General features: G+C 38.3%; 1 protein-coding gene across 1 annotated transcript in view; it reads left to right on the top strand.

The window, feature by feature from the left end:
- ABTB2 (ankyrin repeat and BTB domain containing 2) overlaps positions 1-16,486 on the top strand; it is a 1,083,316-nt gene extending 1,066,830 nt beyond the window's left edge. The window contains exons 16-17 of the mRNA XM_044082847.1: positions 1,700-1,813; positions 14,749-16,486. Coding sequence (XP_043938782.1) covers positions 1,700-1,813; positions 14,749-14,946 — 312 coding nt within the window. The 3' untranslated portion in view covers positions 14,947-16,486. The remainder of the gene's footprint in view (positions 1-1,699; positions 1,814-14,748) is intronic.
- Positions 16,487-17,523: the final 1,037 nt, after the last annotated feature.

The following is a 17,523-nucleotide window of genomic DNA, read 5'->3' as shown; positions in this document are numbered from 1 at the left end:
ACAGATCCTTTTATCAGACTGGTCCAGTGTGCCAGATTCATTCTTACGGATAAGGAAAGCCTGATATTCTGATATTATAAATATGTACTGGGTGTCAGAAATGACAAACAAAATGTCAGTTTAAAAAAATGTTACTTTCATTTTTTTTATTGTGATTTTTTTCCTGAACTTTTGAAGAATGTTGGAAGCTCTTGAGGTTGGTAGTATGACTTCCCAGAGTTTGGGCCCTAAAATGGTGAAGCTGTGGTTGCTGGATTTCCTATTAGAGAAGGAGGTGTGGAGAAAGGGTACATGATCAGGTTGTGATCTGAGGTCACTTGCTCTACATCTTGAGAAGCACTGTCCCATAAGTAGAAGACTGAATGCTAAGAAGTGTGATATCAGAATCCTACATGGGTCATCACAGCTTATTTATCATTATTCCATCCAGCCAGCCATTCAACTCAAGCTCCTAAGGAGTTGGAGCCAAAGCTGACAAGCTGTGGGCATAAGGCAGGAACCAATCCAGAATGGGAGGCTACTCCATCAAAAGTGACTCATACTCTCATATAAACACACACACACACACACACACACACACACACACACACACACACACACACACACACACACACACACACACACACACACACACACACACACACACACACACACACACACACACACACACACCTGTGACATTGTTGCTTACAAAGCAACCTGTCAGTAATTATAGGAAAACTAAGATAGAGTTAGTGACACCAGAGTGATGATGTGCTTAGAAATGAACAGTAAAGTTGGAAATCTGATTAAAAGAGATAACCTTGATATGGAAATGGAAATAGTACTGAAGCAAAATGACATATGCTTGGGCTAAATTGAAAATATCAAATTTGGTAATTTCATCAAATGTAATACTTGACTTTGCCAGGTATGAGACTGCAAATGAAGTAAATGTGATACTTTCAAATAAATTACAGTATGCGTGTATGTTGCATATTAGGAGAAAATGTATAAATGTAATTTTTACATGTTGTAGAGACTTTGTTTCCCAGCATAATCAAACCTGTCTATAGTAGATCAAAGGATGACTCTGAACACTCTGAAAATCTCTTAATATTGTGATTCATTAAGGATATGGTAGTCCTAAGCTACTTTTAGTGAAGTTTTGTGTAATTTTGGATCCAGCTCCGTAGTCCAAAGAGATAAAGCCCTAACTGCATCCCAGGTAATCTGTGTTTGACTAGTGGCTTGAGAGCTGGCAGGGGATGGTGGGAGTCAGTGGTGAACACTTTCTCGCCCATATTTTTGGATGGGATTGGTAGTCCAAGTCAGCCCATTGCCACTGAGAAAGCAGAAACTTACCTGGTGCCCAGTAGATGCCAAATGAGGAGGTGGCCTTGGTCCTACCAAACCAGTGATGGCAGTCCTCACACGTGTGTGGAGCCAACACATAAAAGGACAGGCATTGTAGGTCCCTGCAGTGGCATGGGTACTCATGTCTGCCTAAAATAGGTGGTGCTATGGCTTTAAATTAGAAAAGCCCCAATAGATACCTGTATGATGGTGTAAATAGGTGTCAGGGGTCTGTGACCAACCAGTGCCTTTTCAGAACAAATAACTGTGTTTACCAGGCTGTATTGCATCTCTTCATTAGTGCTACATAGAAATGTAGAATATCTGCTTATCTAACTGTTTCTTTTTCACTTTTTCCTTATAGCTTCTGTCTGCTGCAAGTCTTTTTCAGCTGGATGCCCTGCAGAAACACTGTGAAGTCATCTGCTCTCAGAATGTTGGTACAGACAACTGTGTTACCGTCTACAGATATGCAAGGGTATGAGGCCATTTATACAGTTCATCATCATTCCGTCTCGATAACTTAGAAGGATAAGCTGAAATGTAGAATCCTTGTCTTATTTATTATTAATTTATGTCTAAAGGCCAGCTTTTATTTAACTGTTCCAGTTCCAATATGTTATATTTTGATCAGTATGGAAAAATGATGTCAATCAGAAATAAGCAGTGGATCAGATTGATCAGACATTATAATTTTGTTACACTACTAAAAGTCAATAGACTGCTGAATACTAGGAACTCTGGGATGCAGTGGTTATGGAATAACTTACATCCCAAATGTCTGAAAGTACTAATGGGAAAACTCTGTCCTCCTCTTAATCCAAAGTTTGTTTTCTCCCTGTAATGTAACTTTTGTATTGTTTAGTGTCTGGAAACTTTTCAGTACCTTCAGTTTTTTTCTTGTCCACTTGGTTCCCCTGACATGTATAATGATGATCCCACCATTTTATTATGTTTTAAATATTGCTATTCCTGATGGGAATTTGCCTCACCCCACAAAACACAGTTCAAACAGCAAAGATTCTGCAGTTTTCACTTTTGGTCACTACCCACAATTTTTTTAAAAACACCTAAAATGAAACCATTTTCCACAAATAGTTGGGGAACTGTTTATACAAAGAACAGTGATGATTTGCCAGTTCCATTAACATAAAAATATAAAGCCCTGCCTAAGGCCCAAAAGGCCGTTTGATTACAGGGTCATGCATTGTTGCAGGTAGTGTAGTGAAGATGGACCTGCATATCCCTGGAAAGGGGAGAGAGGCCAGGACTGTTTTAATGCCACAGTTTCTCAAAAGAGGGGTGGCAATGTGAAGGGCAACCCAGGGACAGTTGTTTGGTAACTAGGACATAAACGCACAAACCCTCATCACAGGTGCATGGGAGCATGCTGTCACACTTGCAGGGCACAGTCATTCCCACAGAAACATGGTTCACTTGTCCCCTGCCCATTAGAGGGGTTACAGATCATACGAAATACTCCCTCAATGCCAGTATGACAGCAAGAGCTTAAACCAGCACTGAATCTAATTTTGTGATGGCCTTCATAGCCAGCTTTTATCCTCATTGGGGAACACCCAGGATAGGGGTAATGAATGAACTTGGCTGATATGAGAGTGTTTGATGGGCACTGGATGAGTGGGAACAAGCATGCAGAAAAAAAAGAAGAGGGATAAGTCATACTGCAGTACCACAGTACTAGACTGCTGTATACCATACTTTTTTTCTCTATCCTTTTTCTCCTGTGTTCCTGGTCAACCCATTTGTTTTCTCTGGGTGAGAGTTTGCTGCAAGAGCCACCTTACAGTTTTTTTCCTGTCATGGCCCTAACCTCTCCTTTTTCCAGGGGGCTTGCAACCCACATCATGAAGAGAGATATTATACTACCCTGTGTGAGTGCATGGTTCATAATGAGGCTACTGTACATGTGCCTTCTTTAACTCCAGGTCATCTCAATGCCTGCCTCTATTCCTCTGAGGAGATCTTGGTACCATGTGACCTTGACCACACCCTTGCCCTAAGATAGGCATGTCCATCCTCTGCACACTAGATCCAGCAGATGCCTGACTGCTAGTTGAACCCAGGTCAATTGGGTGAAGACTTTATCCCTCAACATCAATGGAGTGAACTGTATATACTGTTGTTTTTGCCAATTAAAAGTTATTTTTATCCATGCAACCACAAAACAGGCATCTGTTGTTTGTCTTACTATTTTATTAAAATAGTAACTGTCAGTCACTAATTAATGTGCAGAGCTAACAACATTCAAACCTAGTAAATGAGTGGGGGGTGGGTCAGGATTTTTTTAAGAACTGCAGCTCTAGCCACATAGACAGGTCTGTTTTTTCACCTCCTTTTTGTTGAAGAAAATGTAAATGGACCATGAAATGCCTTAGCACTCTTAAACTCAGTACAGAACTCGACAACTTAGTTAAAAAGGGCGTGGCTCTGCTTTTATGACCATCTTAAATACTAGTGATTGCTAGCACTTTCATAGCTAAATGGAAGGGGAAAATATAATTAGGATGATTAAGCAATATTGTTTTATAGGGACCCAAACTACATTCTTAGGAAGAAGAAAAAGTCACACAAAAAGCAAAATCACATTAGTATGTCAGCCCCACAAGATGCCCATTTTGAGGTGAAAGAAATTAAAATATAATAAAATATACTTAGAGTGATTCTTTTGTTGTAGTATTACTTGGAATATCAAAATATAATGAGAAGTAGTTGTTTTTCTATACGAGGTGGGCATTTTCCATTAAATGCTCTTTGGACATTAACAGAAAGCCTAACGTGTCTGACAAAATTAAAAAAAAAAATACTCCAAAGGCTGGATCTGCTGCGCCAAAGGCCTGGAGTGACAGGATCTTCTGCCTCTGTGTGCACAGAAGAGTGTATGTGGGATTACATGACGTGAATGATACTCAGTCTGACAGTCGTATTCAGTCTGTATGAGACTTTGTGAGTCTAAAACTCAGCTTGAGTGAGCTTCATTTGAAGCAGATCATTAAACACTGATAATATGACTTGATATGAGTACAGAAGGCCAGGTGACAATGTAGCCCAGATACATACTTCAGTAGAAATAGAATGGAATAGCAATACCTGTGTATGTTAATATACATATATAGGAGGAAAAGAAAGTTATGAAATAGGACTATCTGGCCATATGTAGTGAAGTACAAGCTTGATAAAGGTATTTCTTCAACATTTTTAGGAATGACACTAGTTTAGTGACACATCTAATGTTATCTGATAATCTGTTCTGTACACTTGGAAGAATTTTAGAGAAGTTTCTTTCAATTAAGGAGACGATGTTAAAATGGAGGTCTGTGCAGTATAATGAGTGCTGAGCCTATAGTAGAGTCGGGATTCCACTTTGTAACTTATTTTGGTACTTACGGATTATCGCAACCACGTTCAGCTCATACTTTGCTGTATGAATTAACTTTCATTCTCTCCCTTTCAGTGAAAAACTGTGCACTTTTAAAATGCTTTCACGATTTTTAATTTCTTATTTCATTCAAAAACTGTTAAGAGTAATCAGTATACTAACAGCCCTTCACCATTAACATTACTGTTAAATGAAGACCAATTAAGATAGGCAATCTGTGCTTTGTTCACCATTATGGCTGGTTTCACTGTGGTGGATAATCTAACATAACCTCACCTTTTTTTTTACAAATTATAAACACGGCTCCTTTATCCCATGACCCTCTGCTCTGTATGTGAGCCATCAGGTTTAAATGTTGGAATGTTTGTAACGTAGCCATTGCCTTGTAAGTCCTTGTGGTATGTTCTATCGATTGCAAACAAACTTCAAACGATTCAGACTATTTAGTTAACAGGAAATTAAGTTTCATGATCAGATGTGAAAAGAGTATGCTTTTTCAGTGAAAAGAAAAGAATGACAGTCCATTCGTACAGCAAAGTCTAACTTGAAGAAAATGTCTTTAATTTTTTTACCTTTTGGAACGTGGTTGCGATAATACGTAAGTACCCTTATTTTTTTAAAGGTGGGCAGTAGTTGTCATGTGTAAGTTTGAAGACAAATTTACCCAATAGAAATGTTGCTGTATCTTATACTGAAAGCCAGTTAGTGACCTTCTTTATGGAAGTGAAATATTAATGCAAATACTAAATAATCTTTTATTTTTTTTTTTTAATTTATTTATTATTATTTGTTTACCAGGGAAGTCAGACTGGGTAATAAATACCCATTTTCAGAGGAGGCCAGGGGAGAAAAGCTCCAGAGAGTTAAATAACATCAAATAAAACAGTAGTATATATGTAATTAAAAAAAACATATAGACATACAGTTTGACAGTGGAATGCTTAGGATACAATAAAGCATGAGGAGACACCAGTGATGTAATAAAAAAAAAGTACAATTAAATATGACAATCAGTATATACAAAAGTATTAGAAGCATAGACTACTATGTTAGGAAACATCGAAAAAAGATGAGACAGGTCCCCCCCACCCACAAGAAGAGGGAGAGGGCTACCATTGAAAGGGTATAGAGAGTATGATGAAAGATTAGTAAAAATGTAAAGCATTTCTTGATTTAGATCATATAGGAGAGGTACATTGGCATAGCCATGAGTTAATGAGAAGTCCTTTGAGAGAGAACTTAAATTCATGGAGGCTTGATATAATTCTGATTGATTTGGGGATATTATTCCATAGTTTAGCTGTGTAGTGTGAGTATAGACTTTGTCCAGTACTTTTTTTGTTTTGGTTAATAGATTTCAAGCAGGTTTTTTTCTTAAGAGCACAGAGAGTGACTTGGGAGATAGTGATGAAGCACCAAGAAGGTAGAAGGGCATCTAGAGGGGTTATATAGTATTTTATGGGTTAGAAGAAGTTGCACATGGGCTAGATGATGTGGGAGTTCTAACCAGTGGAGAGCATGTAATGCAGACCAGCAATGAGCTCTATGTGGCAGGTTAGTTGCAAATCCAGCTATTGTTCCAGTTGTGATTTAAGAGAGAGAGAGATCTGGATTTTAGTCAAAATATGTGAGCTATTCAGATGAGGGAACAAAAGATAAAAGTTAGCTAGGGTTCTTCTACTAGGAGTAGTAGGCAATTTTTTTTTGCTCTACGTAGCAGAAATACTTTTGATTAGTTTTCTTTTGCAGAATACTGTACCAAGCAAAGTATCATATCTTCATTTCTGATAATGTCTGTAACTCCATGAGTAGGTCAGACTATATGCTGTCATCAATTATTTTCAGTCCTGAACCAAACTTCAGTATAATGCAATCCTTAAGACAGCTTTTTGCATAATTACTATAAAGTATGCAATTTGCAGTAAACATTGCTTTAACCAATTGTTTACATCTTCATTTCCACCTCCCATGCCTCTTTCTTTCATGCATGCACCCTCATCTATACACTGATGACTATCATATCATTTTTATTTTGACAATGAACTATTAATGAAAATCTTAAAATTATGTCATATTGTATACAAAGTAACAAAGTACTGTATCTTCATTCCTGCTAATGATTTTAACTCTGTTCATGTCAGAATGTGTGACATATTCAGAAATGCATAACATGTTGTACAATCAGTTTTCTAGCAGGATTGCTCAGTGTATGAGATAAATATTCAAAGACTGCTATATTGCTACAGTAGTATGAAGCCTCTAGCAAGTATCACTGGTTAACACCACATGCAAATGTATCAGGCTGGCGCACAGCTAATGTAAGTTAGCCATGCGCTCCAGCTCATAGACTTAACACCAACATGAAATAATTCAGTAAAGCAGTGAGGACTGAATGCAGTGTTTTACAATGTGCATCTATTGCTGTCAATGAGAGCAGTGGGTCTGTTTGTCCCTCAGAATGTAAGCACTGAGAGGCTGCCTGTGTGTGTATGTGTGTAACTGTATATGTGCATATGTATATGTGTGTGCGCAACTGTCTAGGTGTCTCTGGGACTATGAAGCTCGTGTGTGAGGTCCCTTTGCAAAAGCAGTGCATAAGTAATTTGGGATGTATTAGCAGAAATGGATTTCTACTACTTTGCTTCAGTGATGTAGAAAATATATTGTATTTTTATATTTGCACTAATATTTCACTGGCAGAGATAGAAACTAAGTTTTGGCCACAAGCTTTCATATGGCTGTGGGTGAAAGAAAGCTGCACATGATCAGTGACTTTGAGCCACAGTGAGAAAACATGCTGACATTTGTCTATAGCAGTAGTTATGCATATCTGCATATTTAATAACAGTTTTGTGAATAACTCTTTTACAGGATTTGGTACATGTCAGTTTGGTTTAGGGTTCAAAAATTTGAAAAAAAAAACATGCATGCCTTTCACTCTGGGTCTGGTCTTGGTATTGGGCATGCATTCACTGCCTGGAGGATGAAGTTGGACAGGGTTTACTGATGTATATCCTAGGAGTTACTCTTCTAAGTTATCACCAGTTCCTGCACTCCTACCCCTCCTCAAACCTTTTCCTTACTCTACCTAAGGTAACTATGAGATTTCTCTAACACTCTACAATGTGATACACCACTTCAGACAATACATTGTTGTGTCTTTTCCCTTTACTGCACAGATTATCATACAGGCTGTGTACAGTAACTTGATGTGTTGCAGTCAGCATCTAGTTCAACCTTTTCCTTTGCTCAGTAAAAAACAGGAGTTCCGAGAGTAATGCCTTACAAACATACTAATGGAAGAAATGGCACTCCTCCCACGTACAGCTTACTAGAGGACTCTGAACTAAACATTTTTTTTCAAGTCTGCATTTCAAAAAATATATTAAGATATTTTATTAGCAGGTTATTTTATTAGCCACCTGGGTAGTCAAAGTCAAATAAATAATAAAAAAATAAATTAGAAAAGTAATGGATGATAGTTACATCTGCAAGAAGTCTGGATGTCACTGCACTAGCACAGCAATTGTACAAGTTGTCACACACACAGCAGACAGTGTTGATTCTCTTAAGTCATTCCACAGTGATCCACTCTTACAGAAATAGATCACCTTTCCATAGATCCATATCTCCAGTGCTCAGAACAAAACTAAGAGCCTGTCAGTATACAATGCTTTCTTATAATTGGGGAGTGAGGGCAATAAAAGAATAGAAAAGTGTCACCGTATAGGTGACTTGTCAGTGGCAGGTCAGATCCAGTCTCATGTGATTGGCTGTTGCCTACCACTAACATCACCTCTGTGCAGAATAGTGCTTAATGCACTGGGCAGAAAACACAAACAAGGTAAAGGCACCAATTTTTGTGAAGTATTATGTCATGCTATAGGAATTAGAACAGCAAAGCAAATGTATAGATAGTATATGTTATATAGATGTTTGTTTATTTATTGACATTTGTTAACCGGGTTTGTCCGACTGAGCTAAGGCCCATTTTCAGTGGATACCCGGGGAGAAAAGCTCCAAGCAGAACATTTTTAAGTACAGGTTTAAACAGATATTACAAAATGCTAATATTACAATGCAGTTCTTATAAGGTGGCCACATAGCACAAAAACAACAATCCATGATTGTGATTTAGTTACATATTGAACTTGGGATGCAGAGTAGGACAGTTAATAAGGTCAGGAAAAAGTGAAGTGGGTTAAACAGTAGAAGGTTAGGGCGAGCAGTGTGGGCAGAATAGAAAGGAAATGGAAGAGTGAGGTGAAGTGTAGGTAGAGAGTTAGGTTGGGCTTTCTCATGAGCAGATCCATGAGTTTAATAGGGTTTCCTTTAAAGCTTTTCTGAAGGAGTTAGTATTCAGTAATGTTCTAATGTTCAGTGGAAGTTTGTTCCAAGATGAGGCAACTGAGTAGCTATATATGTGTTGGCTGATTGTTTTTTTGTGGGTTGTAGCTTTCTAAGACGGATTGGCAGAGCTACTTAAAAAGCAGTTAGCTGTATATAGGTAGATGAGGGAGGAAATGTCAGGGCAGGAGAAGGTTTGTTGAGGATAGAGTGTGTAAGGAGCAGTTGGGGTAGTAGGAGTTGTTGAGGAAATTTAAGCCAGTTAAATCTTTGGAGAGATAGGCAGTGGTGAGAGTTGTAGGGTTGATTTGCACAAGCCTAGCAATTTTGTTGTGAGTTCAAGTTTATTCTTTAGAGAGGATTGTAGGTTGATCAGGATAGGTGACACATAAAAAAAGACTAGAAAGAAGGCAGGCAAGGGAGAGTCAAGAGTCAGTGGTGAGGAATTTTTTGAATCTGTAAAGCAAATTCAGTTTTTGGTTTGTCTTCCTAATACAGTGTTGTATATGCAGATCGAATTTAAGTTGATCATCAATAATTGCGCCTAGTAGCTTGGTATGTTGTTCAATGTTAATGACAGTGTTGCTGAATAATGTGATAGTAAATGATGGTTTGAGGTGAAAATGAGATTTAGTTGGTTTTTTTTTTTTGGATTAAGAATGAACTGATTATTGGTTAACCAGTTTTCTATAGAGATGAAGGAATTTTGCATTAAAGAGTGGAAGTCTGAGACAGTATCTAAGGCACTCCCTCACTAATTTTGGCCTTAGCAACCACTCGCTAGACTGGTTCCATAATTATCTACAAGGTAGACAACAAGCAGTTTGATTGGACATTAACCTAGCCTCACTGCTACCTATTACCACTGGGGTCCCACAAGGGTCCATTTTAGGTCCCCTACTATTCTCTGTCTTCATTAATGATCTTCACTGCATCTGCCAAGAAGCAACCATTATACAGTATGCTGACAACTCAGTTGTAGTCTGCTCAACCAATAACCCACACAAACTGCTTACTATTACCCAAAAAGCCTTCCAAACTACTGAAACCTGGTTTCTTAATAAAAACCTCTTACTTAATCCAAAAAAAAAAAAAAAACTGATGATATTTAAACCAAATAAATCCACTCCAATTCCCTATTCATTTAATATTGAGCCCAGAGCTGGGACTATCATCTCTCCAGACACACATACTAAATTGCTAGGAGTGACCAATGACAACAACCTTAAGTTCGACCTACATCTAAACCAAACTATTAAAAACATCCAGTGAAAACTGGGTAGCCTCTATAAAAATAAACCATTTCTAATTGAACCTGCTAGAATAACCATAGCTCAAACCCATCTCCTCTCCCCACTATTATATGCCACTCCTATCTTCACCAACCTACCCAAAGCTGAAATGGCCAAGCTCAAAATCTGCTATACTCAAATTGCCAGATTTGCTACCTGTGCCTGAGGTCTATATTAACGAACCGAACACTTAGGTTAGCGAATCAAACTTGATCGACCCACATTAAGCGCATGAGCATCACATCAAAGAGAAGTAATGCCAAAAACAAAAACATCGAAATCTTTTAGTTGGCCCAGGCACGCATACCAAATACAAACATAGTTACATAAAGACTATTGCAGTTAACTGTCCGAGACAGCATATATGACCGCATACAATCCCAAATGCATATATTAACAATTCCCAGGTTATAGTTACACTGGCTGCTAAATATATACTATACAAATAAACAGACTCTAAACTACATGAAAGTTATCTTACAATGCATGTATAAAGGGAAGAAAGATGTGAATGTGTGTGTTTTGCACATGCGCTAGACCGTAAAATGGCTAATAATACATTGCATACACCCGGAGTGGTAGGGGAATTCTACAAAACAGTAAAGTCGCAGAAAGGCAGGGAAATGCTTAATGTGGATGGCTATTTGTTTAATCTGGAAAAGGCAGTCAAGGACAAACACTACTGGTGTTGTAAGATGAAGGCAAAAGAGAGGTGTAAAGGTAGGGCAATCAGTAGTACACAGCTTGATGGGGAAATGCTTCTGAAATGTACAGGACACCACCATCCTACAGATATCACAGAGGTAGAGAAATACATAGCCTGTGATAACTTGAAGCAGAGTGCACAGGTGTATAGAGATACACCCGCCATATTAGTAGACGTTCTAGCTAGCACATCAGTAAAATCTACTCAGTTTACCCTCACGTAGATCGCTGTTGCAGCAAGTTAATAAGGTGAGACATAGGCATATCAAGAGTTATAGTATGGTATGTACAACATTAGACAATATTGATCCCAGTAGCTGGTACCTAAAAGGAAGGTACTTTTCTCCAAAAGCGTAAAGTTGACATACACAACAACTTACATGTCTTGGTGTTTACAACAGCTGAAAATCTACGTGATCTGAGTGAGGCTAGGATGTGGTTAATGGACGGGGTATTTCTAACTAAGGCTTGTTTATGTAGACAACTATACAGTATACTTGCCTTAGTTATGGTAAGGGACAATACTAAATGTCTGCCGCTCGTGTATTGTCTGATGTCCAAAAAATGTTTCAAGTCCTATAACATCTCGTGGGAGTGTCTGTTTGATCTCTTGAATGAAGTGAAGCTACGTGTGTGTGTGTGTTGAGTTTATCCTGTCAGATTTTCAGCTTGCAGCAGTTTGGAGTGTAAAGTACAACTTTGCTGATGTCACCAATAAAGGATGCTTGTTCCATTTTGCACAAGCCATTTGGCGAAAGGTGCAGGCTTTAGGATTAGCGACCTTATATGGGAAGTGTGTTACTTTTCAACTAAGTCTGAAGAAGCTCATTGCACTTGCATTTTTGAATGTTGAAGAAGTTATATCCGCCTTTCAGAACTTGTCTAAATCATTTCCTAGAGCAGGCGAAGAGTTATTGACGTATTTTTCAGATGTGTACGTGTTAGGCCGGTACGGTAAACAGCTCACTAGACTGAGCAGTGTAGGCAGATTTCCCCCCATGTTTTCAGTTCAATTTTGGAACATGTCAGATTTAAATAGGTTATGTCTACCGCGTAGACAAAACCACATAGAGGGATGGCATAGGAGGGTTTGCTGTCTGTTAGGCAGACGGATTTGTGACATACCATGTGTTCTGTCTGTTTTGGTAAAGGAGCAAAACAAGGTGAACAAGACTAGCGTTAGGTTGTTATCTGCAGTACCACCTTCACCAAAGAAAAGGAAAACAATGGAGTGGTGTGACAGGTTGCATACTGTACTGCAAAATAAAGCTTCGTACACTCAGGATGAGTTTTTACGTTCTGTTGCCATGCTATTGAAGGTGTAGTGCAAAACCATTCCGGATGTGTAGAGTTTTCGTTAGGGGTTTCATTGTTAATCACTCAGCACATTCTATTATTTTTCATTAATTATGTTTCCCGATATGTGTGTTTCACAGTTTGGATTGTAGGTGATACAAGTGGATGTTTCAGTTACCTCATGGTTTCTGGCATTTATAGCTATTCCTATACACACTAGGTGCATCGGTGTTGGCCAAACTAAATGGTTCGATCATTGGAATTTCATTGCTTACAGGTTTTGCTGAACTGCCCGTTTGCTTAATGTGGGTCAATCACATTGGATTCGCTAACCTAAGTGTTCGGTTAGTTAGTATAAACCCAGTGCCCCCTACCATGCCCACCATTGTCAGACAATATGTCAACTCAATTGGCTTGAATTCCCAAACCTCCTCTCATTCCACCAACTCTCTTTTGCTAATAAACTGTTACTGAAAAAACACCAGCACTATCCAACTTAATTAAACTACAAGCCAATCCCAGACAAATTCACTGTAGTGGTAAAAGACTAATTAAGTTAATCAAAACCAACAACTCAGCAGGTGACTCGCTATTCCCTAACTACATAGGTAAAATCTGGAATGCATTACCCTCGACTATTACCTCTGCCAAATCAATCACTACATTCAAAACACTACTAAAAGAACACCTACTACTCTCATGGAATTGTCCCTGCCTCCCCCCAGGTTGACCCTTATTTTACCCCCCTCCCCACCCACTAAGTTGCTTCCTCTCATCTCTATACCTTGCAGTTGATCGATAATCTCTTCCTAAGATACTTCAATCTCTATGATTCTGTACCATCATACTTCGAACATTATACTATTTTATGTTTGATATGTCTGTCAATCTCATGGATGATTGTACTAAGCACCTGTCAACCTATACAATCTTGTAGAATAATGTGTTTTTCCTATTAATATTTGCATGTTATATAAAAATTTCTATTTCTTCAAAACTGTAAACCCATGCAATACTGTAAAAATGTGTTATTTTTCCTTTTTCCTATGAAAATACGCTTGTTTCATATATATTTTTTCCTATGAAAATTTGCTTGTTATGTATAAATTTCTTACTAGATTTTCTTCCCTTGGCCTCAGCTGAAAATGGACATGTATCCAGTCGGATTCTCCCGGTTAACAAATGTAAAATAAAATAGAGGTGATAGTGGAATCATCTGTGTATTGTATAAGAGAAGAGTGAAAGCAAGAAGTGTGCAGAGTGTTTGTGAAAATATTAAACAGTAGTGGCCCGAGAATGGAGCCTTGAGGCATTCCCGTGTTAACAGGGAGGAAGGGAGAGAAGGAAGAGACCCATTTGACTGACTGTTTCTATTGGTGAGGTAGCTTGAGAGTCATTTGAGAGTGGGATGAGAAAGACTGAGAATGGACAAATGGGAAAGGAGCTTGGGGTGGGAAACAGTGTCAAAGGCTTTGGAAACGTCTAGAAATAGACAGGAGACAAGGTTGTTATTGTCGCTAGCATGTGAGATAGTTTGTGTAAAGGAAAGAGGAGCAGTAGTTGTGCCGTGGGTAGGGCGGAAGCAGTTGGGTAGGAGTAAGTTTTTGTGAAGAAGGTAGTCCATGATTTGTCTGTGTACACATTTTTCTAGTATTTTTGAGAGGCGGAACAGAATAGCTATGGGCTGGTAGTTGGAAAGGTCAGTAGAGTGTCCACCCATGTGGACTGGTATTGTACAGAATCATTTCTAGATAGAGAGAGAGGTAGATTCTTGGATTGATTGATTAATTAGTATAGATGTTATATAAATGTTATATAGGAAGCAGTAGCATTAGCAGTTATGAGCCACAACAACAGCAGGAGGTGAACAGTTGTGATTCCTGAAACTGTAACACATGCTGCCACTGATACACACTAAACAAAACAACACTGTCACATTTTTTCCTATGACACTCCTACTTTATTGCGATGGACAATCACACTTAGTAGGTAATGAGTACAACTTCAGCTAGCTTTTAAAGTGTGATTGTTCATTTGAAACTTCGTCAGTATGTTTAGCTGCATGCTGCTGCAGATGGGACTCAGGTTACTGTGCATCTGTTTAGTACTATCTCAGGTCACTCTTGGATGATTGCTGAAATTCAACTTGAGATGGTATATGGGCTTAATGAAGTACAAAAAATGGGCATATTTAAGTACTAACGTATCAATGGACAAGTGTGTGATTTATATCAGATGTTTTTTTTCCAAACTTTATCTGCAATTTATCTTTAACAGAGGCAGTGTTAATGGAGTCATATTGGAGTGTTTTATAATTACATTCTAATAAGGAACAAGAGGGCCTTTTTAAGTTAATTCTTTTTCTTGTTTTAACAGATCCACAATGCTACAGAGCTAGCCTCATTCTGCGAAGGGTACTTTCTGCGGAATATGGCCCAGCTGCTAGAACTAGATTCTTTCAAGCAACTGATCTTTGGGAGGAACAGCAAGGTACAGGGACTAGATCCCCTTAATGATCTTCAGGCTGCTTTGGCCAAAAGGATGCGTTCTGTGTACATCACTTCCCGAGTGTGAGGAGGAAGAAGAGACGATATCACATGGTACAGAGGAGCCAAGTGTGTGCACACAGCTTCAGAAGGCATACTGTGGAACAGGATCCCTGCAGTGACTTTTCCAGTGAACCACAGTTCTGTACTATTTTAGGCTATTGTCCTCAAGCTCTTCTGGCTGGCTGGCTGGCTGTTTTAAGAAAGTGACCCTGCTGAATACTTAATTAACACCTCACCATTGAAAAAATTGCTACAGAGCACCACTTTCCTAACTTTACTTCCATAGCTTAACTAAGTCTTAATATTGTGATTTACATAGCAAGGTAATATGCTGGCAATGTATAGAAGAGAGTCATACTGAGCAATAACAGAGGAAACAAAATGAGGTCAGTGTTCCTGCAGTGAATATGTAGTACAGTGAAATCAGCAGACAGAAACTCAGATTCACGTAATGGAGTGAAAGGAGAATGCTTCTGTGGTGCACATTTAAAGCACAATAGATGTATTTTAGGGGACAGACTGTATCTGACCTGTGTTTCTTAGAGCACAGACACTTAAGAACTTTTGTGAGTTGTGCTGATGGGAGCAACAGTTTCAAAAGCACATTTGTAGAATGAGTGAATTTCTCAGATAATTTATAAAATGTACCAGTGATGGCAGCTTTAGAGGGTTACTAGACATGCAGCTACATACAGGCACAGAAAATAGTATACACTCAGTGTCTCATGTATCTCTAAACAAAAATAAAAGCTTGTATAAGATTAGATTCTGGGTGGATCATCAAGAGAAACAGTGCTTTGCATCATAACAAGGGAAAATGTGTTCACTCTGTGTGCTTCATTCCCACTAGCTAGGCTACAGAGGGACTGAGTCATCCACACTACTTGCCAAATTCCAGATGCTTTTAGTGACACCCATTTGACTCAGTTTTACTCTTTTAAAACAACAAAAATACGTATCATGGGATGGTTAGAGTTACAGAAGCATTTCCAGAGGTCATTTAACTGCTTTCGTCAGACATAATTTTGTTAAGATTTTTTTTCTTTTTTTGTATGTGATGGCAAGGGTGGTAAAACAGTTGCACAACTCAGAATATATCAGTGTTGTTACTAATCAACAACGGATTAGTAAGTCAAATAAAATATAGGGTGGTGTACAGCATTTGCACATAGGGATTTGTAGTGATAATGGTACATCACAATTCTTAAAATGGGTGAGCATATTTTATCATAAGCCAATTTTGTCATGAAAAGACTGTCGTATAATTCTGGCAAACACGACATTTTTGTCAGAGCTGAAACATCCACTGAATTTCAGTGCTGAGATGGCTAATGTGGCTTTATAAAATTAATATCTTTTTAGGCTGCTCTGACTCCCTCTTGCTCACTGATCCATACTGCTCTGTTTCCTTTGTGTATTTTCCTTATACACAATACATATATTATTTTACTTACAACTGAAAAAGTACCATCAGTCCAATCTTCCTATCTTAGATAAAAATAAACACAAATAAAATAAAATTATGACCCGCCATTAGCCATCCCTCTACAAATAGAATTAACACAGAACCTCTGCCTCTGTCTTTCCCTAAAAACAAATGTATGCCTCGGCTTGAATTCTCTTTGCCAAAAAATGTAGTAAAAACAGAGGGGATGGAAGTCTCAGAAGAATGAGGTCCTCAGATAATTCAAGTAATGTATTTTTCAGTTCTTATGTGAGCATCTCATTGGAGTTTATCTTTACTAGTTTGCAGGAGCTCGTCACTGACTCTTGATTTCTACATGTGTATGCTTAACTGTAACAGCCTTGCACTGACACTTGCTTGGAATGCTGTTAGGTCACAGTTGCTTGTATCTAGCAAACCACTTGTTTTCCCTTCATGGCTTTGTGCTGCTTTTAATGTGCTGGTTAATGGTAAACTGCAGCTCTGAACTCTACCATTCGATGAGCATGCAGATGGTTTACTCTTGAAAATGTAGCCTCATTTTTCAAACCCCACTGCCTTTGGAGGGTTTTCAAAACAGGAACACCCATGCTGTACTGAATACATCATTGATATATGTAAATGTCAGTGTTGCACCATCTCATCGGACAGAAGATTAAGGGACATGCAGTAGGAGTTAGCCTGAAGATTTCAAGTATATACAACAAAAAATGAGAGGAGTGCAGTTATCAGCAAACGTATAGATTGTACTTTATTCTAACAACCTTTAGAGAACCAAGAATGCTCTGTCAGATCACATACAACTGCATCAGAATTTAAAAAGTTACAGTGTGCATTCATGACCTAACTGATATGTTTCTTATAATGTGATGGCTAAGAAATGTTTTCCAAGAGGAGACTGGTATAGGAAATACAAATACAGATACAACTAGAAAGCATCTGTGATTCAAAAGCAGACATTCTTTTTGCGTTGCAGAACAGGTGAGCAAGTATAAAATACACTGTAAGATAGCTACAAATAAAGGAGAAACAGCAAGTACAGATGACAGAAGAAAACATCAGTTGGGATCAGAGCATGAATATGTATTGGAAATTATAAGAATTTAAGCATGATATAAAAGACTGACAAATGACAGATAGGTTGATGAGAGTTGAAGC

This window comes from Protopterus annectens, chromosome 9.part0, assembly GCF_019279795.1.
Source record: "Protopterus annectens isolate FY-2018-M chromosome 9.part0, PAN1.0, whole genome shotgun sequence".
In the NCBI taxonomy this organism is placed as follows: domain Eukaryota; kingdom Metazoa; phylum Chordata; order Ceratodontiformes; family Protopteridae; genus Protopterus; species Protopterus annectens.
The sequence above is the reverse complement of the archived record's forward strand: the minus strand, read 5'-3'. Positions and strand labels throughout refer to the sequence as shown.